This window comes from Octodon degus, unplaced genomic scaffold (assembly GCF_000260255.1).
Source record: "Octodon degus isolate 3935 unplaced genomic scaffold, OctDeg1.0 scaffold00007, whole genome shotgun sequence".
Taxonomy (NCBI): Eukaryota; Metazoa; Chordata; class Mammalia; order Rodentia; family Octodontidae; genus Octodon; species Octodon degus.
Window position 1 is genome coordinate 31,795,716 of NW_004524583.1, and position 21,117 is coordinate 31,816,832.

General features: G+C 46.7%; 1 protein-coding gene across 4 annotated transcripts in view; it reads left to right on the forward strand.

Annotated features, from left to right (window-relative positions):
* Nucleotides 1-21,117, forward strand: part of Psen1 (presenilin 1) — an 80,436-nt gene that overhangs the window by 25,159 nt on the left and 34,160 nt on the right. For all 4 annotated transcript variants that reach the window (XM_023703377.1, XM_023703375.1, XM_004624844.2 and 1 more), the window contains 2 exons: nt 9,698-9,948; nt 12,571-12,712. In XM_023703377.1, coding sequence (XP_023559145.1) covers nt 9,698-9,948; nt 12,571-12,712 — 393 coding nt within the window. The remainder of the gene's footprint in view (nt 1-9,697; nt 9,949-12,570; nt 12,713-21,117) is intronic.

Here is a 21,117-nt window from a genome sequence, read left to right on the forward strand (position 1 = left end):
TATTTATTACATTTATTTATTGTGTCTGTGTGTGTGTGGCCAGCTCAGCCCACCAGGGGGCGGGGCTGGCTGGCATGTGGTGCTGGGGGATCGAACCGAGGTCCCTGTGCTTCGCCAAGCTTGTTTCAAGTAGGTGCTTTAGACCACTGAGCCATCTCTCCAGCCCCTTCATGTGCATTTCTAATAGCTCTTTCCCCTCGTCCTGGGAATTGAACCCAGGATCCTTATGCTGAGGTACATCGCCAGCATTTTTGTTGTTGTTTTTGAGGCAGAGTCTCACTAAATTGCTAAGTCACCCAGGCTGGCCTCAGTCTTGCAGTTCTCCCTTTTCAGCCTCCTAGTACGGGCGTGTTAGCACCATACCTAGTTCATTTGATATCTTCTGATGTTTTTCTGGTAAAGCATCTGTTCAAATCACTTGCCTGACTTAAAATTGTTTTATTATTGAATTGAGCTCATTATATTCTGGAGACAAGTCATCTGAAAAATATATGAGCTTTACACATATCTTCTCCAGTCCTTGTACCCCTACCCACCCACCCACCGGGGATTGAACCCAGGCCCTTGTGCTTGCCAGGCAGACACTTGTGCTCCTGAGCTGTCTCCCTGGCTCCTGTCCTGTCTTTTATTAATAGTGGTTTTTTGGTTTTTCTGGGGTTTTTTATAGAGAAGGTTAAAGTATCAGTGAAGTACTTTTTATCAGTTTGTTCTTTTGAGAATTATACTTTTGGTATCATTATCTAGGACATCTTAGCCTAACCCAGGTACTCAAAAGAGTTTTCTACATTTCCTTATGAATGCTTTATGGTTTTATAACGTGTTATATGCACTTAGATCTGTGGCTCAGCACCGTAGTCCAAAGTATCTGGGAGGCTGAGGCCGGAGAATCACTTGAATGTAGGCATTCAAGCTTAGCCTAGGCCACATTACAAGAACTAATCTGATAAAACGAACAAAACATTGCCTCTAGGTCTGTGACCCTTTTGAAGTTGATTTGCGTGCAGTGTATGGTACAAGGTATAGGTCAGAATTCGATTCTCTGAATTTAAATCTTTGTTTAAGCACTAGTTGTTGTTTTTTAAGACTGTTGTCTTCTGTGGAGTGCCTTTGCCCCTTTGGCACAGTCAGCCATCCCCCGTTGTCTGGGGTGCTCGCGGGCCCTCCATTCTGCCCTTGGCCTCTCCTCTCTGCTGGTGCACATGCGGGCGATGACTGACTGTCCACTAAGTCTGAGGCTGAGCGGTGTTTGCCCGCTTCCTTCTTGTTCACAGTTGCTTTTAACCTTCTAGGTTCTTGGTATTTCCCTATGAATTTTACAGACATTTCTATTAAAAAAAACCCTGTGAGAACTTTAATTGATATTTCACTGAATTGACAGGTTGGGAGCATCTTGATAGAATTAGTATTCTAGTAATTTTGGGTCTTTCAAGCCATGAACAAAAATATTTTTAATTGTGGTATATAACAGAGTTTAAAGCTCTGCTGGGTGTGGCAGCTCCTGGGTGCCTAGCATCCCAGCTGCTCGGAGGCTGAGGCAGAAGCGTGGTGCGCTTGAGGCCAGCCTGGGCTGCGTAGCAAGACCCTGTCAGGGGAACAAGACCTTCAAGTTTATCGTCTTCACCATTTTCAAAGTACAGTACGGTGTGGCTCACTGTACTCGTATTGTGTGAGCCAGAGCTCTATAATTCTTTAGTCTTGCAAAACTGAAACTCCTTATTGAACAACTGTTTTCCTCTTTCTCTGATTCGCTGATCTGCTTTTCCATGACAGCAGTAAATTTTGCACACACATGGCCTCCTGGCTGCGTGTGTGTGTGCGCATTTTATTGATTTCATTTGGCATACTTTCCTGGAGGCCACCCGTGTTGTGGTGTGTGGCAGGAGTCTCCCTTTTTCTTGTGGGTGTTGGTTTTGCTTTGCTGTCTGCATCCTGGCCTCCCGAGCAGCTGGAGTTGCAGGCACACGGGGAGGAGGAGGCTCTCAGTTTGCGACTGGGAGCTGAACCCAGGGCTTTCACGCTAAATTGCACCCTAGTGCCTTTGAGACAGGGTCTTACTGTGCCATTTAGTCTGTCCTCAAACTCTCTTTGTAGCCCAGGATGCTGCCCTCCACAAGGACAGCAGTTTTGCAGTATATTTCAGAATTTGAAATGCAAGTGGACTTTAACCTAGCAGTTACGCTTCAGAGAACTTCCACTACTGATACATATTCCCACACAGGCCGACTTGCCTCTACGGACATACATCATAGCAGTGTTTATACGGCAAAAATTAGAGGCTAGTTAAATGTCCATCACTAGGGAATTGACCAAATTATGCTGCATTCGTATGCTGGGTTCATGCATGACAAAGAAGAGACGAATGAAGGGCGAGGTGATGTAGTGCACACCAGTAGTCTCTGCTGCTGGGAGGCTGAAGCAGGAGGATCACAAGCTCAGAACCAGCTTGGGCAACTTGGTGTAGCAAGACTCTGGTCCAAGAAAAATGAGAACGTCCTTATGTACTGAGTGTGTAGGTGTATATATATATATATATGTGTGTATGTATATATATATATATATATACACATATATACGTATAATATATAATGCATAATGTATACACATACATGGGGCTGGGGAGATAGCTCAGTGGAGTAAGTGCTTGCCTGGCAAGTACAAGGTCCCAAGTTTGGTCCCTGGTAGCATATATATATTTCTTTCTGTGGTACTAGGATCAAACTCAGAAACTTGGGCCTGCAGGGTGAGAGCTCTGCCCCGAGCCACATCCCAGTGGCTCCCTGTATGTTTATTTATTTATTTTGTACCAGGGATCAAACTCAGGACCTTGTTCTTGCCACACAGGTGCTTATGCCCTTGAGCTACTTCCCCAGCCCTCTGATATAATTTTAAAACCACTAAATTACATGGTTTTCTTAATTAGTTAAGAAAGCAGAGCATGGCATATGCATTTCCTAGCATTTGTGTGAAAAGGGACCGATTATTTATTTTTTCATTTATGTATTTGGTACAGGGTCTCACTATGCAGCTTGGCCTCATAGTGATCTTCCTGTTTTCAGCCTCCCCAGTGCTGGGATTACAGGCATGTGCCACCATGCCCAGACTCAGTTGCCCTCTGCATGCCCCAGGGACGGGGGCAGAATGGGGCCTGGGCCTGGGTGGCATTCAAGACCAGGGATCGAACCGTGGTCCCTGAGCTTGCCAAAGCAGGCATTTAGTCCACTGAGCTATCTTGCCAGTCTAGGGGCTGTGTATTTATATTTGCCTGCATATGCATAACACAACTGTGAAAGAAATCTCAAAAGTAATGGGGAGTAGGAAAAGTGGTAGGTAAGCAGACCTTGCCGTATACCTGTTTATGCTTTTGTACTTCAAGAACCAGGAGTTTTGCCTTTTAAATAAATTGTACTTTTAGAAAAGTAAAGCATAGTTTATTTTATTTTTTTAATATTTATTTATTTTTATTTATTACATTTATTTATTGTGTGTGTGTGTGGCCAGCTCAGCCCACCAGGGGGCGGGGCTGGCTGGCATGTGGTGCTGGGGATCGAACCGTGGTCCCTGTGCTTCGCCAAGCTTGATTCAAGTAGGTGCTTTAGACTACTGAGCCATCTCTCCAGCCCAGTAAAGCATAGTTTAAAAAATACACCTGCCTGGCAAGCACAGGGTTCTGAGAGTTTGATTCCTGGTACAAAAAAAAAAAAAAAAAAAGCATCTGAAGTCCAGTACTATAGGGTGTAAAGGGACGCGTGGGGAAGGGAGGGAGGAGGGGCGTGTGCTAGCGTGAAGGTAGACATCGTCCGGTAGACTGTTTGTAGCCTGTGCTCTGAGCAGGGTGTGGTTAGCTGCTCTTCTTCCTAAACCAGAACATCCAGTCCTGTGAGCGAGCCCGGCGTGGTCTCTCCTGACAGGCTTCCTAGTTCTTCTCTTCACATAGCCTGACGGAAGGCTGTGCTCCCAGGAAGAGCCCAGGAGTGTTTGTTTGAGACATGGTCTCCTTTGTAGTTCAGCCTGGCCCTGAGCTCACAGCAGTCCTCCTGCCTCAGCCTCCAAATGCTGGGATTCCAGGCAAGATCCACCAAATCTGGCAGGAGGAACACAGGCTGTGCAGCAGGAGAGTGGCGTTTGATTCTTCTCCCTACTTCTTTCTCCTTGGGAGATTTGGGACAAGTTGTTTTTGTGAATAAGTGAGGTAAATTGGTGGTGCTTTGTAAATCATCAGATGTTGTGTAAAGATTGCCTTTGTGAATTGTATTTTAATTTACAGCAAATGCTGACCCACAAAGCTGGTCAGAATTGTATTGCTGAACACGGATCACAGGTGGTCCCATTTTAGCTGATGGCTGCTGCGGGAGACAGACACGTGGGTTTTCTCAACTCGCTCACTCCTCAGCCTTGTCGGAGTGTCCCTGTCCCTCCTCACCCTCGCGCCAGCCTGGTTTCTGCACAGCCATCTTTTTTTTTTTTTTTTTTTTTTGCGGAACCGGGTTCTGAACTCAAGCCCTTGGGCTTGCCAGGGAAGCACTATTCTGCTGAGCCGTCTCCGCGGCCCCTGCACAGCCATTCTGAGGACTTGAGTTCACCCCAGTAGCTTCTTGGCAGTGTGTGATCTCCAGAGCCTGGGTGCTGGCATGCTTTCCTTGCCTGCTTCAGAGGCTGTGGGATCCTGAAAACATTTCTGTGAGTTCTGAGCGTTGTTCCTAATCGTCAGGAGGAGGAAGAGGGCTCGGGTGCCTCAGTGAGGCCAGCTGCCCTCTTGGTTCGTGTTTATCCGCCGCCCAGATCCAGGACTCACCGTGGTCTCGCGGGCGTGTGGTCACTTCTGCTCACCCCAGGCTTGGACCCGACAAGCGTGCTGCAGCTCTCACGGCTCCAACACAGCTCCCATTTCTTCTCAGCCTGTGGTTGAAACCACGTGTAAAATAACTGCTTCAAGGTCGAGTCTCTTTCTTTTCAGGCTGTTCTGGGGGAGGGAAGGCAATGATTGCTTTCACTACCTCAACTTCCATTCCTTTCCCACTGGTCCAAATTTATGCTGTCTTGGCTGTGCACTCCTCTGCTAATCCTGCTAATCCAGTGTCTTCGCAGCGCTCACTCGTCCTGCCCGCCCGTGGGCAGTGTCTCTCGGCACTGAGCTCCTGTTTGATTTCTGTGTCACGTAGCTCCTGCGCTTCAGCCCTCTCCCTGCTCTCCAGACTTCCTTTGCTGCTTTCCCCACCCCATGCCGCTTACGCTCCGGGGCTCGGGGTTTATCCTCACGTCTCTACCTGGTCACTTCCCTGTGTTACTTTTTCTTCTGTCACTGACTGGTATGAGCTTTTGCTTCAGAGATGATGGGAAGTACAACAGGCAGCAGCACAGGTTTGCAGGTGGAAGCTTTAACTGGGAAGAGAAAACGGGCAGGAGCTTCAGCTCAGGGAGGAGTGCTGGTGGGGCCGGCTCTGACGAGGCTCTGGCTGATGGTTATCTGTGTTGTGGTTCTGGTTCTCCAGCGTGGCCTACAGAGGCCCTCGTTATTAAGGAGGCCGTGCAGTTTTTGTGAGATGGTGGCCGCTCCTGAGGCGGGGCCGTGTTAGCTTCCCAGAGGCCCTGCTGGAATCCAGGGCAGCTGGGGAGTGAGGGCAACGACGGGCGCTCCCAGGTGTCTGTGCCAGGGCAGTGCCGCAGGTCTCTCATCTCAGTGTCCTCAGTCGGGAAAGGGATGAGGTAACTTAGATCAATGTAGAATTAATAAACTTGGTTTATAGAGTTTTTAGAGAGACACTCCCTAAGTGACTAATATCCCTCTATGCTAAGTAGGGGTCTGACCCAGAGTTTAAGGTAATGAAGGATTGTACAGCAATTAACCACTAGGAAGAATGTATGCAATGTGTTAATTATTGAAACTGTCCTACCAATTTGGTTTGAAAAAAATAAAATTAAATTAAATTAAAAAGTAAAGGAGATGGAATGAAAACAGACTCTGAGCTTTGTCAGTTTCTTACCCATGGGGCATCTGTAGGCCTAGATGAGCAGTTACTGTTTTCAGCAGCATTTAAATCCCTGATTGTCTCTGAAGAAAACTCAGATCATATTTTTGTTGTGTTGCTTGTTTTGAGACAGAACCTCACTGTGTAGCCCAGGCTGGTCTTGAACTCGTGACAGTCCTTCAGCCTCAGCTGGCCAAGTGCCAAGATTGCAGGCGTGTCATGCCATGTCTGGCTCAAATCGTGCTTTTATTGAGTAACAGTTTAAGGGGCCGGAGTTCGTTGTCCTCTCTTGCTGTAATGCTGCAAGAGGTTAATTTTTCATCATCGACTTCTGTGGCTTCGGGGCTGCACCTGGCTTCTGAGATCGTGTGGCAGCTGGAGCAAGAGGGGAGTAGGGAGAATGTGGTCCTCTCGGTGGCAGTCTGCCGGAGTTCAGGAGACGGCACTCCCGCCCGGCCCTGGCCTCTGTCTCACCTCCATAGCTGTGTATATTCATGATTAACAAGTCGCAGGATCCTGTTGTCTGTCTCTGTTCTGATCCTCATTTATGTGTGACTGGAGAGACAAGCACCTTGCTGCAACTTAGTTTTTGACCCTGATGTTCCTGGCACCAGCTGCCTTCGGGCTCCCTGCCTTGCTGCAGGTACTTCAGATTCGCTTGTCTCTAAGTGTTTCTCTTGTCAGCCTGCTTATCTGTCACCGTGGTCACCACCTGCTTGTCCTGTACAGCTAGAAACCTCAGGAGTTGCTCTTGACTCTCTTGCCTGTCACATGTAGTTTGTAACTGTATCCTGCCAGTTCAACTTGTGAAATAATTTTCTTTCTTTCTTTTTTATATTTTAGCAAAGGGTCTACAGGGTATTCAAGGTCTCACTACTAGATCAGATTCATAACGATCTACCTGTTTACAGCCTCCCAAGAGCTGGGATGGGTTTTTTTTGGTGGCTCCAGATTGCCTCCAGCGCTGGTCTGGGTTGCCTTGAGTATCTGGGAATCGAACCACCGCTCCCAGAGACTGACTGCTTCATTTAAGCAGGCACTTAAACAACTAAGCTAATGGGCAGGCCCCCCAAGAGCTGGGATTATAGGTGCGTGCCACCATGCCCAGTCTCAGTTGCTGTCTCAGTGCACCCCAGGGGCGGAGCCGGCATGCAGGCTTGGGGATCGAAGCCCCAGCCCCTGCACCTGCTTGCAAGCACTTTAATCTGCAGAGCTATTTGGACAGCCCTTCTTTTTTTCTTTTTTTAATCTTATTTATTTATTTGGTGCAGGGTCCCACTACGCAGCTCAGACTCGTCGTGATCCTCCTGTCTCAGCCTCCCCACTGCTGGGATTACAGGTGTGCAGCACCACTCCCAGTCTCAGTGGCCAGCACAGGCATGTGGTACAAGGGATCGAACCCTGGTCCTTGCACTTGCCAGCCAGGTGCTTAGAGTGCTGAGCCATCTCCTTAGTCCAGCACTCATATTTCTTAAAAAAGAAATATAATCTATGATTGTGTCGCTTCCTGTGACTAACCATGACAGTCTTTATGGCATTCTGTTTCCTGTAGGATGAATCTAAGGTCCTTGGCATGGCAAAGCTTTACAACCTGTTTCTAAAACTAAATTGCGAACTTTTACAGGGCAGAGTGTAGATCTTAACAGTTTCAGCATTGCCATAGCAGAATATCTGAGATGTCGTGGAATTTCATGATGTCCTAGAGGACTGCTTGTGGAATGTGAAAATGAAGCAAGAAGGGCCAGCCAGATAGCTCAGCAGACTACAGCACCTGCTTAGGCCGAGCACAGCGGCCAGGTTCGATCCCCGGTGTGCTGTGCCAGCTCTGCCCCCCAGGGCCGCTGAGATGGTGATTCAGACTGTGTGTAGTGACTCGAGTTTATAATCCCAGACTTGGGAGGCTGAAAACAGGAGGATCACTATGAGTCCGATCTACATAGTGAGACCCTGAGCACCCTGTAGAGCCTGTACCAAATACATCTAAAAAAAAATAAGAAAAAGAAAAAGAAGAAAGAAAGAAAATGAGGGGCCAGGGAGATGGCTCAGGAGAATAAGGGCTTCCCTGGCAAGCGCAAGGGCCTGAGTTCAATCCCTGGTCCTGCAAAAAAAAAAAAAAAAAAAAAATGAATCAAGAGAAACCCTCCCACACTGAATCGGAAGAGGCCCCTGTTGTCCCACAAGCTGCAGCTAAGGGAAAGGTCAAGGACCTGGAGGGGAGGTGATTAGGGTGTTCTGTGCATGTGCGCACAGGCCAGAATGAAACCCATTGATTTGCACAGCCAGTCTGCACTAGGAGAAAGTGGAGAGGGGAAAAAAGTGAAGACAAGCTTGTGCGCCAGTGTGCTGGTGTGTGTCTATAGTCCCAGCACTCGGAGGCGGAGGCATGAGGATTCCAAGTTTGAGCCCAGCATGGGCAGTTTAGCAACTGAATGAAATCTTTAAAAAAAAAAAAAAAAAAAAATAGAAATGGCTGGGTTGCAGTTGGTACACAGGGCCTGGGTTCAGTCCCCAGGGAAGTGGAGCCTCCTGGAGGCAAGTCTGGGCACAAGCTCGCAGTGGCGTCTGCTCTCCTGGGAGGTGTGGGTAGTCGTGGGCACTTGAAAGCAGGGCACGTTTCCTGGGCGTGCAGTGCAGGTGCGTCTGCAGCAAACAGTGGCCAAGCCAGAGCTCCCCAGCCCTGCTCCCCTGCTCGTCCCGCAGCGCCTCAGTGAGCTGCTGTCGCCTGTCCCTTCCCGTGTGCCTGTTTGTGACGGGCGAGCCTGTTTTTTCCCTCTTCTGTTATTTCTATGGCTGATCATTTGTTGGTGCTCTTGGCATTCGCCCTGCCCTTAGGAGTTAAGACGTGAGTGTGTAGTCGAGTAGCGGCGTGCTCTGCAGCGTGGGGCTGGGTGCACGGGCCACCGGGGTTGCTTACCCAGGCATTGCTCCCTACACTTTGGTCAGCTAGCTTTAAAAGGGAACTGTAGCTTTATGTGCAACTATGAGAAATTCGCAGAGAGAACCCTTGAACATGGGATTGTTTATTTTTGTCTTTTTTTTTATTTTTTTATTTTTTTATTTTTTTGCGGAACCAGGGATTGAACTCAGGCAGGCCCTTGCGCTTGCCAAACAAGCACTTATTCCACTGATCCATCTCCCTGGCCCTATTTTTGTCTTTTTGAGACAGGGTCTCGCTATGCAGCTCAGGCTGGCCTTGGGCTCACTCTGTAGCCCAGGCTGGTCTGGAGCTTGGAATGATCGATTCTCCTGCCTCAGCCTCCTGAGTGCTGGAATCACAGGGGTGTGCCACCACGCTTAGCTTACTACACAAGTTTTAAGGTCTTATTATTAAGAAGTTATATTTGTTGTGGGCATAACTGGTGTAAAACTGCAGATAGAAGCATTTAGTGAATCTACAGGGTGAGATCACTCTGCCTTGCGGCTATGGCAGATACAGAGGTGTCCTATAGCAGCCAGACCTGCAGGGATGTTACAGTTGTCTCTGGGGAGGTGACCCGAGGAAATGGGGTAAGCCAGGCCCCCCGTAAGCAATGGAACCTGCACCTGGGGAGAGCGGTAAAGTTGCCTGCTGAGCTGCATGGTGCCCCCTGCAGGTCGGCTCTCTCGTGCCCCAGTTTTACAACTCCAGTCTTTCATTTGTCCTGGGTCTCCCCATTGCATCTTCTGCTTTTGGTGTGGAATACTGTGGTTGTTGAGTCTGATTTACTGACAAGTTTCTGTCATGCTTTTAGAATGACGCTCGGGACCGGCAGGAACACAGCGACAGGCGGAGGCCGGGCAACCCAGAGCCGGTTTCTAATGGCCGAGCCCAGGGCGGCGCCCGGCAGGTGGTGGAGCAGGATGAGGAAGAAGATGAGGAGCTGACTTTGAAATACGGCGCCAAGCACGTCATCATGCTGTTTGTGCCTGTGACCCTCTGCATGGTGGTAGTCGTCGCTACCATCAAGTCAGTCAGCTTCTATACGCGGAAGGACGGGCAGCTGTATGTACGAGCGTGCGGTTCTCACGGGGTGGGCTTCTCCTTCCCTGCATTTCACTGCCACCGTGCGGCCTCTGCATTGAGGAGCACGAGGGAGGCCGTCCGCTCTGCTGGCCGGAGCAGTGGAGCGGGCTGTCACTTCCTTTCAGTGATAGCATGAGTGCTATAGAATTGTTGCTTGGAGGTGGCCTTGGCTGGAACAGAATTTATTTGGAATTGAGCAAGTTAGAATGATTTTTACCCTCATCAGGGCTTTAGGGTCTCATCACCCCCCTCCCGATGCTGTGTTAATAACAAAATCAAAGTAAAGCGGAAAAAAAACAGGTTTTAGAAAAGACAGGAAACAGAACAGCGCCCAGGATCTCAGCAGTACAGTTGTAGGCTGGACGCACCCTGGTGTGTTGTCCATGAGACCCAGATTTCCAGGAGGTTTTGATTACCCCCGCTTGGTCCATGAAGCACTTGACATCACTGCCTGAGGGTGAACCTGAGGGCTGGGAGAGTCCCAAGGGCCCCAGTTGATGGACCTGGAAAGTGACCTGCACATGTCTAAAGGTTTCTCGGGATGCATCGCTAAGACACTGTCTTTTTTTAAGTTCTTAAATTTTCTTTAGGTTTTATTTTTGTTTTTCATAAATTTTATTAAAACTTTATTTTATTGATACAGCGTCTCACTATGCAGTTCCAACTCATTGTGATCCTCCTGTGTCAGCCTCCCCACTGCTGGGATTACAAGCATGCACCAGCAGGCCTGGCTTGGGGGTCGACGCAGCATGCCTAGTGTTCCAGGGCTTGGCATGGCATGCGGTACCAAGAATTGAACCCAGGTCCTTGCGCTTGGCTAGGCGGGTGCTTAAGCCGCCAAGCTATCTTCCCAGCCCTGTTTTTGTTTTTTTCAGTTTCTGTTTTTTATTAATATATGCTAGCAGTACAGAATGATCACACTCATCTTAATTCTTCTAGAGCTGTTTTTATTTGTTTTGTTTTTTGAGAGGGGTCTCACTATGTAGTGCAGGCTGGCACTGAACTTGCTTATGTAGCCTAGGCTGGCCTTACACTCAGGGCGAGCCTGTTTCAGCTGTGACCCCCAGTGCCTGGGGGCTCAATTGTCACAGCTTGCAAGTACATTTATTTACATTATTGAACATGTAATTTCCTCTTCTACTGAAAGGCTGGGGAAGGTACTTAAGAATTTTAAGTGAGATTTAGAAGATGAAATTGGAAAGTGTCCAGAATACTTGATGGTGTTCTGCAAGCGAAGCCTGGGCTAAGACATGAGGGAAGGGTAAGGGGTGGAAACGGTAGCTGCCTAAGTAAGGGTGAGGCTGGGCTGTCACAGAATGCGGTGTGGCAAGCTGTGCCCCCAGGACTTCTCTGCCCACCTCCTGTTGTGAATAAGGTCACTGGATCCACAACCACATCCACGCATTTATATTCTGTCCTTGGCTGCTTGCTGCTTCTATGCTACAGTGGCAGAGCTGAATGGTTGTAGAGGGGCTGGAACCCACGAGGCTTAACATACTTACCTTCTGGCCCTTCATAGACAGTCTCCCGACCGAGCCTGTTACAGAGCATCAGAACAGCTGCTTTCAGCAGGGACTGTTTTTCTCTTCCCACCGAGCGGGGAGGAGCCAGACCGCCCATGCTTGTGCGGTCAGCTTTGTGGTCATCAAGGACTCAGCTCTTCCTTCTTCCTTGACCCTTCAGGGTCCACACTGGAGCCCACCTTCATCCACACAGCAGGGAAGGAAAAGGGTAGAGGCCATCTCTGCAATAGAATGGACTTTTTTCTGGCGAGTCCTTAGGCGGCATGTCTGCTGGGCCACCCTTAATCTCGGCATACTTAGGTATACAGCCTTTTGGCTGAGACCAGCATTTAGAATAAAAGTATTTTGCTCAGCATGGTGATGCATGACACACTGTAATCCCAGCACGTGGGAGGCTCAGGCGGGAGGATCGTTGCAAGTTCAAGAGCAGGGTTACAAAGTGAGCTCAAGGGCAGCCTGAGCTGCATGGGGAGACCCTGTCTCCAAAAGATGAAGGTGTTTTAATGTGAGAACCAAAGGGGGGATTGCTGTCAAGATGACTGGCATCACGAGCACTCTACGGATGAAAGACAATAATTGGAAACCGTATTATCTTCCTCTGTAGTGGAAACCACTAGTCAGCCAAGATAGTTTATGCAACAAAATCTTGTTATTTAGCAGATCACTGAGGAGAACTTTTGGTGAGGTAATTACTTCAGTTAAAGCATCCGCTAGATGGAGCCAGTGCCTGGTTCACACGTGAGCTCATCTCCCTGTCTCTGATGTTTCTTTTCATTTTGAAGCATTTTAGTCTATTTTTCTTGTAGATCTTTTTTTTTTTTTTTTTTTTTTTGTGGCAGAACCAGGGATTGAACTCAGGCCCTTATGCTTGCCAGGGAAGCACTTATTCCACTGAGCCATCTCCCCAGCCCTTAGTCTATTTTTCTTAGTTAAAATTTTTTTAGCCATAGTGATAAGATGGGAAAAAGTAACTGGGTCAGTTTAATAAAATAAAACAAAATTATGGTGTTGGAGAGGATGCCACTTGGAGTATCCATTAACACTTACCCGGCCGGGCTTACGTCTTGCTTCCTTTCAGAATCTATACCCCGTTCACAGAGGACACAGAGACCGTGGGCCAGAGAGCCCTGCACTCCGTGCTGAACGCCGCCATCATGATCAGCGTCATCGTGGTCATGACCATCCTGCTGGTGGTTCTGTACAAATACCGGTGCTACAAGGTGAGCCTGCGCCTCAGCCAGGCCTTCTGCCTGCTCTGCTCAGCATGGTGATGCATGCCTGGGTTTCCCTGTCACGTGCCTTACTTGGCTAGTAAAGAGAAAAGGTCGTATATTCCAGACATAATGTGTTGTTATCGTCCCTGTAATTGTGGAATATTTTAAAGACATAAAAAGGCATAAATGGAAAACACATTTTTATGGGTACTTAAGATTTTCTGGAATATATACTCTAAAATTATTAAATATGCTCTCATTCACAAATAGTGCCATAGGATATAATCCCCCCCCCCTTTTTTTGGTGGCACTGTGGATCGAACTTGGGAACTTGCGCTTATCAGGCTGGCGTTTATGTCGCTGAGCCATCTCCCCACACCTACCTCCTCCAGTAAAATATTTTAAAATTGAGATTCTCACATTTGAGGGCAGAACAACAAGCTGTCTTCAGCTGCTGATGTTAAAGCACATCAGCAACTGGCCGTGTCCTCAACTGTCACTGTCCACGTGCATAGGTCTCCTCTCTGTGGCCCTGCTTCCTTCCTTGGGAAAGGGGCCAGGGAGGCCATGCAGAAAGACACGGGCCCAGACACCAGATGTCACCCACTCTTCCCCTTGTGTCACTCGCCAAGTGACTCACTCCTGAATCGTAGCCACCTGGCACCTGTTTCAGACTCAAGCTCCAGGAACTTGCGAATTATTATAAATCGTAAGCCTCTACAATCATTCTCAAGTACTAGGAGTTACGTTAACTTCCCAAATGTTAGAGTCTACTCTGTGTCCTTCAAAGTAGCGTTCTAGTATATTTTAAAAACTTGATTAAAACATAAAATTAGTATGTGTTGTTTCTCAGCTTTTACTTTGGCATAAGCATTTTTTCTGTGTTATAAATTCTTAGAAAATATTTCTGTGGCTACATAATGTTTGACTCAAAGAGTATATGTTGTAATTATGTCTTATTTCTCTGATATTGGAAAACCAGTTTGTTTCTGGTTATTCATTATTATAAAAAACTTCTTTATGCATAGAACTTTTATGATCTTTTCCTTAGGGTAAAATCCTAAACATGAAATTTCTGGAGCAAATTAAATCTGCATTTTTACCCTGTCATTATGCAAACTTTCTTGTTTAAAAGGGTTATATCAATTTGTGTGTAACACCTGTAATAAGTGAGAATGTCTCTCTTACCCCAACTTCACAACATTGAGGGGTTTTTTTGTTTCATTTTTTGTATTTAGTACAGGGTCTCACTATGCAGATCGAACTCGTACTGATGCTCCTGTTTTCAACCTCCCAAGTGCTGGGATTACACGTGCGTGCTACCACGCCCAGTCTCAATCAATGTCTCAGCGCATGCACGCAGGGAATGATTGAACCCCAGCCACTGTGCTCTGCCTAAGCAGGCGCTTTAGTGTGTTGAGCTACCTGGCCAGCCCTTGTTTTGTTTTTTGAGACTGGGTCTTGCTATGTGGTTTAGACTGGCATCAAACTCATAGTGAGCCTACTGCCTCTGCCTCCCCACATGTTGGAATTACAGACATGCACCACCACGCCTGGCAAGTTTTAAGTGGTGTTAATTTTTATAGGCAGGAAAAATGTCTTAACTTGCATGTAGTTGATTACTAGTTAAGATGGAATATTTTCTCCATTCTCACAAACTCTAAAATGACACCGTTTGTTAACCTGTGGAGCCCGTGAGTGGGTAGAATAGTTACCCTGAGGGGCTGTCTGTGGGCTGCTGTTATTATATGGAGAGAAGATGAAAGACTGTGTGATAACAGGGCCTCGGCACTCAGGCCAGAGGGCAGGTGATTTCAGGGCTCGCTTGGCTTTGATATGCTCGCCCCTGGCTGTCTTTATCCTTATCACCAGCCGTATCTTACCAGTATCTGCGAGTGTTTACCCGCTGGCTCCAGTTCTCTCTGTCAGAGTCACTTTTTGACTTTTATGGGAATGGTGTGCTGTTTTGTTCTTTTTCAGATTTTATTAAGGGCCGAATTTCTGCTTCCTTCTTTTTCTTGTAATCTAGAGTGAACTCCCAGATGTTCCACTGTTCTTTTTTTTTTTTTAATTTATTTATTTATTTGTGTGTGTGTGTGTGTGTGTGTGTGTGTGTGTGTGTGGCCAGCTCAGCCCACCAGGAGGCGGGATGGCTGGCATGTGGTGCTGGGGGATTGAACTGCGGTCCCTGGGCTTTGCTAAGCTTGTTCTAAGTAGGTGCTTTAAACCACTGAGCCATCTCACCAGCCCCTCCACTGTTCTTTTTCAAAATACCTGTGTCATTAGATTGATGGAATTCTAAACTTAAGATTGCCTAAGTTCTTTTCCCTGAGAATATTAGAAATAATTTTAATTTTTATGTATTTGCTTATGTCAAATGCAAGCACTAATCCTAAACTCCCTCCTCTCTGATTTTAAATGTGAATGGGCTTTCCCCATAGAGGACGGCACCCTAGACCGTGCACACCCTTTTGGCCTTCTGTATGCCGTCCTCTCAACATCCTCGCAGCAGTGCCGCCAAGCAGCCTGCTGCTGTCCATTTCCAGGTGGGGAACTGGGTAGTGTCCCACAGTCATGTGGATTAGAAGTCCAGAGTCGGGCCTGGCCCAGCACACAGTGTCAGCTGCAGTTCTCGGTGCCTCCAGCTGCATAGAAGCCACTAGCTGTGTGGTGGCCGGTGTCACCTGTGGTTGTATCTGCTGGCCTTCTGCACCGTACTGCCGTTGGCTGCGTGCTGTTGGCCTGTGCCATTGGCCTCCCAACTTGGCATTGCTTCTTCTGCCTTTGTTCCTTCCTAAGTCCTCTTCAGGGTTCTTCCTAAAACCTACCAGTCCTGAGTCTCTGGCGCCGGACTGTTTGTTTCTCTCATTGCCTTTTGGAAGAGTGTATATAACCTTGTGGCTTAAGTTTATACCCTCACACACAGCTTTTAGTCTAGAAGTCTCTGCTTATCAGGCTAGTTGATTTTTTTTTCCTTTCTATCAGTGGCACTCGGGTACCTGCTCGCATATAACTTGAAGTAATTATGTTTTGTGCTGTCCCTTTATCATTCGTAGGTCTACTCGCCAGGGCCTCTGTGCTGTTCATTTTGTAGTCATTGCCGTCTGTCATATCCATCATTATTACCCATGATTATCAGTTACTTTTGTTTTTCATGTCTAGCTTTTCTGATGCTGGTCTTCTCTAGCTTGATACTTAGGTGATCTTGTAAGCCAGCAGGGGTGCACCTGTGGTCCCTGTTCTCCTGCAGGCTGTTTGTATCATTGAAAGCTCTAAAAGGTTCACTGTCACTGTTCTACACTTTACCTTCTCCCTTTCAGCTATCACAGAGGCACATACAGCGGGGCTAGCAGTGTAGCTCAGAGCAAGGATGCTGCCCAGCAGAGGTGAGGTCTTTGGTTCAGTCCCCAGCACTGCAAAAATGGTAATAGTGATAAGTGGGGTAGGAGGGCACTGCTCACTGCGCGGGAGCTGTGCCTGGCGGAGTGACTCCCGTCCCCAGGGGCTGCTGTTAACAGCGTAATGGGCTTTTTAAAAAATTTTTATTTGAATACTAGTACATGCAAATATGTACTTTTTTCAAGAACAGAAATGAGGCATATTAACTCTCCTCTTTTGTAACAATAATTCTCCCCTCTCTCCTGTCTCCTTTGTTTTCTAACTTATGAGTAATGTTTGGAACTCTTTATCTCAGGTGATTTTCTTCAAATATTTGTTTTTGTTTTTAGAATATGTATATATATATTGATTGATTGATTGACTGATTTTAGTACAGGGACTACAGGGTCTTACGACACAGATCGGACTTGTAATGATTCTCCTGTTTTCAGCCTCCCAAGCGCTGGGGTTACAGGTGCATGCCACCATGCCCAGTCTCATTTGCCCATCTCAGCGTGCCCTGAGGGCAGAGCCAGCACTGCATGCCAGGGATTGAATATTTCTAGAATTCCTGTTTGTTATTTTTTGTTGTTGTTGGTTTTTATTTTATTTTATTTTATTTTTTTGTATTTTTAGTAAGGGTCTACAAGGTCTTACTACGTAATCAGACTCATAGTGATCCGCCTGTGTTCAGCCTCCTAAGAGCTGGGATTACAGGCGCACGCCTCCACACCCAGTCTCATTTGCCGTCTCAGTGCACCCCGGGGGCAGGGCTGGCATGGCAGGCCAGGTATCGAACCCTGGCCAGTGTGTCTGCCTAAGCAGGGTGTGTGTGTGTGTGGCCAGCTCAGCCCACCAGGAGGCGGGATGGCTGGCATGTGGTGCTGGGGGATTGAACCGCGGTCCCTGTGCTTTGCTAGGCTTGTTCTAAGTAGGTGCTTTAGACCACTGAGCCATCTCACCAGCCCCAAAATAGAAAGAGTCGGGACGGGGGCACGAACCGGCGACCTCGTGCTCCATAGCCCGGCGCGGAGACTGCTGCGCCAGGTTGCCGCCTCTAAGCAGACACTTTAATCCATTGAGCCATTTGTCTGGCCCTTGTTGGTTTTTGTTTTTGTGGTGCTGGAGATACTTTGTTGTTTTTAAATGTTTGGGTATTGTCTCTTGCCTTGGTCATATTTAAAAATTTTTTATTTGGTTACATATTACTTATTTTTGTTCTATATTCAGTCATTTCAGTGTCTGAAGTTTTGGGAGGAGTATAATTCTGTAGACTGTTACCCATAATGACTTGTTTCCTCTGGTATGTGGTGATCACTTCCAGCGTGTATTTACTAGCGTGTAATTTTGGAGATTCTGTCAGACTTGTCCTTTGCATGGACACGAAACCCTAAAATTCATACTTGATGGAGTTTGGCATATACTCTTAAGCTACCTGACAACTTTGTACCACCCTAAGCCCCTTGATTCCTGCTTCCCTACTTTTTTTTGGTGATGGTGGTAGTGTTCTAAAAATTTCCCTCCACCTTTAGACCTCAAACTATGTATTTCAAAGCATATTTAAAATATTTACTGTTTGGAATGTTTTCTGGAGTGGAAGTTTTCAGCATTGGTCCTCCATAGTGCTAGAATGGGCATCTCTCTCAGTCACTTCAGGAGTCTCCAGCCGACTGATGCAGTTAGAACCCTAACAGGACTGGAGTGCTGTTCCCCTGCCTGGTGCTGTCTTCTTTCCCCGAGCTGGGTGTGCTCGTGCACTCTGTGACCTTGTGCCCTTCTAGCAGTTAGGAGACAGTTGTTTTTGTTAGGTGTCAGCAGCACTTTTTCTTTTCTTTCTTTTTTAAAATTTATTTATTTATTTATCCATACTTTTATTGAGAAACAAATAGCAATGAGACAGTTTCATTGAAGCCCTCCTTTTTCTCTAATTTTTCATCTGCAAACTTAGGTTGTTAACTCTCTAGAAGAGAAGCTTATTGTTATTACCATACAACCTGGGCTGTTAATGGATGGGTCACATTTTTTTGCTGTTTGTTTTTTTTGGCAGAACAAGGGATTGAACTCAGGCCCTTGCGCTTGCCAGGGAAGCACTTTTTTCCACTGAGCCATCTCCCTCGTCCCCAATGAGACAGTTTCAAACCAAATTGGTAGGACAGTTTCAATAATTAACACATTGCATACATTCTTCCTAGTGGTTATTTGCTGTACAAGATGCAGACATGATATCCTATTTACAAACACCATTAGAACAAATCCCTCTATTCATTAAGAGAATGTAACTATATATCCATCCTAACCATTTTGAATACACAGATACAAAATGGACATTCATCTGTATCCCCTTTTTTGTTTAGTTCCATTATTTGAATATTATAGGTGTGTTAACTCAGCAAAATATTCTAAAAGCGTCCAGTAGTCCATAATAGTATTGGGTCTTCCGCCTGACTGGCAGTGTCAGAAATTGTTGACCTGAGTCCCCTATAGCTCAACATAACAGCATGGCTTTATTTCTTATACTTTGTTTTTATACTTTTCTGCTGGATGGTTAAGACCAAGATAAAGCAAGATCTATGCAACAAGAGTTGTAGCTTTTGGGTCTGATAAGGTCAGTGAAATCCCTCCAGGATTTATCCTGAGATCCTGTACCTCAGATTGTAGATCCTTTGTCAGTGTCAGCCATGTGGATGAGTCACGGCCATTGCGTGTCCAATGTGCTCTCTGTGAAAGCCTGAGAGAATGTTTTCTCTCCATGTGACTCTCCTTAGGCCCGCTCTACATCATCGATCACTTTCTTCTTTGGCCCCATAATCTCCTTGATCAGAAAATTTGGGACACTACTGAGTTATGTGATGTTACCATACAAGTTCTCATAAGCAGCACTTTTTCTTTCTAAGTTCTTGTTACTGCTCTGCAAATGGACTCTGCTGTCCACATTGGCTTTGTATCTATCCCCATGCAGCCCTTAGAGGTCTTGAGGGCGCTAGCCCAGCGTGCACAGGAGCATCTACACCCCGTAGGAGGTATGGCTGGGACAGGAGGAGTGGGGGGGTGCAGACACCTGGGCCTACGGTGGAGGGATTGGACTCTGTAGTCAGACCTGTCACTAGTCTTCTGGTTACCCCTATATCTTTTGCTACTTAGAGAATTCATGTAGCAAAGGGAAACATGCAGAGAGCGCTAGGGAAAGCCTGCCCATGGAGGCCTGTGAGCGGCCGCCTCTGGGGCTGTGCGGAGGCCTGTTGAGAGCAGACATGCTTGTATTGTGCTGGCTTGGGGAAAAGTTTATAAGCTTTGATCAGATGTGATGTTGGCTTAGCATTCATAGGTGTTAAATTTCATCTGGTGCTTTTTGGGTATCAGTTGATATCATTATGTGGATTTTTTTTCTCTCTATATTGTAAATAAACTGATTTTTATTTCTATTTTTTTGTAGTCGTGGTACTGGGAATTGAACCCAGGGCCTTCATAACTAGAGGCTCATTTTTATTATTCATTTTGAGACAGGGTCTTACTAAGTTGCCCACCTAGATTCACATTTGGATCCCAGAGAACTGGGTTATAGGCGCACACCACTGTGCCTGAGCCTTGGTTCTCAGGATAAATTCCATCTGTACTTTCCTGGGTTCAATTTGCAAACATTTTGTGGAGGATTTTGCGATTGTACTCAAGATCCAGATGTGATTTTCTCATATCATGTTTGAATAGTTCTTTTTTTTTTTTTTTTTTAATGTATTTAGTACAGGGTCTACCTACACAGACCTGACTCGTAGTGATCCTTCTGTTTTCAGCTTCCTAAGCTCTGGGATTACAGGCGAGTGCCACCACACCTGGTCTCATTTGCGGCTCAGCATATCCCGGGGGGAGGGGGCAGCACTATACCGGCGTTTGAACCCTGAATAGTTTTGATATCAGGGTGTCTTGGTTGCTTTCCTCATCACTGGGACAGAGTATAATACCTAACACCTGCACCCTAAGGAGAAGAGGGTTACTTTGGCTCAGGTTTTTAGCCTATAGTTGAGCAGCTCCAAGAGGAGGCACCTGCAAAGGGGGGATGGAGGAAAGCCACCCACTGGCCAGCAGCCAGGAAGCAAGAGGGAAGGGCAGATCTTGGGAGAGAAGACACCCTTCCAGGCCACTCCTGGGGGCCCTCCTCTCCCTGTCAGCCTCTGCCTCTGGGACCCACTATCCAGTCAGCTTCTTTAAGCCTGTCTATGACAGCACAAGGATCTTGGAGGACATTTTTTATCCAGACCATAGTATAGGATAGCAGTGATTTCATAAAATAGGATAGGAAGTGTGTATTCCTTTCTGTTCTGTTTTCTGGGAGAGACTGATGCCATTTCTTGAGATGTTTGGTAAACTTTGTAAGCGCTTGGAATTTCTATTTTTGAATATTGCAAGCTATAAATCCAATTTCTTTAGATGCAGGATTTTTCAGGATATCTATTTTTAACTCGCAGTCTACTTAGGATTAGTATGTTACTCCTTCAAGGGAAATGTAAGAGTGCTACCGTGGCGTACAGCTCTTACCCTCCTCTCTATGTAACTGCCGACTTATGTGTTAAATCTACACGTGTTACAAAGCTCATCAGAAAACCAGGTCTGACACCATGCAATGTAGTCCCATGTACTGGGGAGGCTGAGGCAGTAAGGTAGCTCAGGGCCAGCCTGGGCAACAATCTTGTGACCAGAAAGAAAAGAGTTGCCCGTCCGACAGTTTCAGAATTTTCATTCAGCCATCGAGCATATTGCTGGGAGTGCAGCATAAGCCAAGCTTTAGGTTCAGTCCATTGCACCTAAAAATGAGAGGGGTGAAAGAACACAGCGAGGAAAATAATCTGTTTTGGTAACTTTAGTTGTTGTTATTCTTAATGTTCTAAGCCTCCTCTTGGCATTGTTTGTCTGCTCAGAGTAGTTCTTTTAGAGCTCGTTTGCTGGCTTCAGTTTCGCTTAGCTGGCCTCACTCCTGCAATACTTTCCCTTCACCTCTGCTACCGAAGGATATTGTTAGCAGACGTGGAATTCTGTCTTTT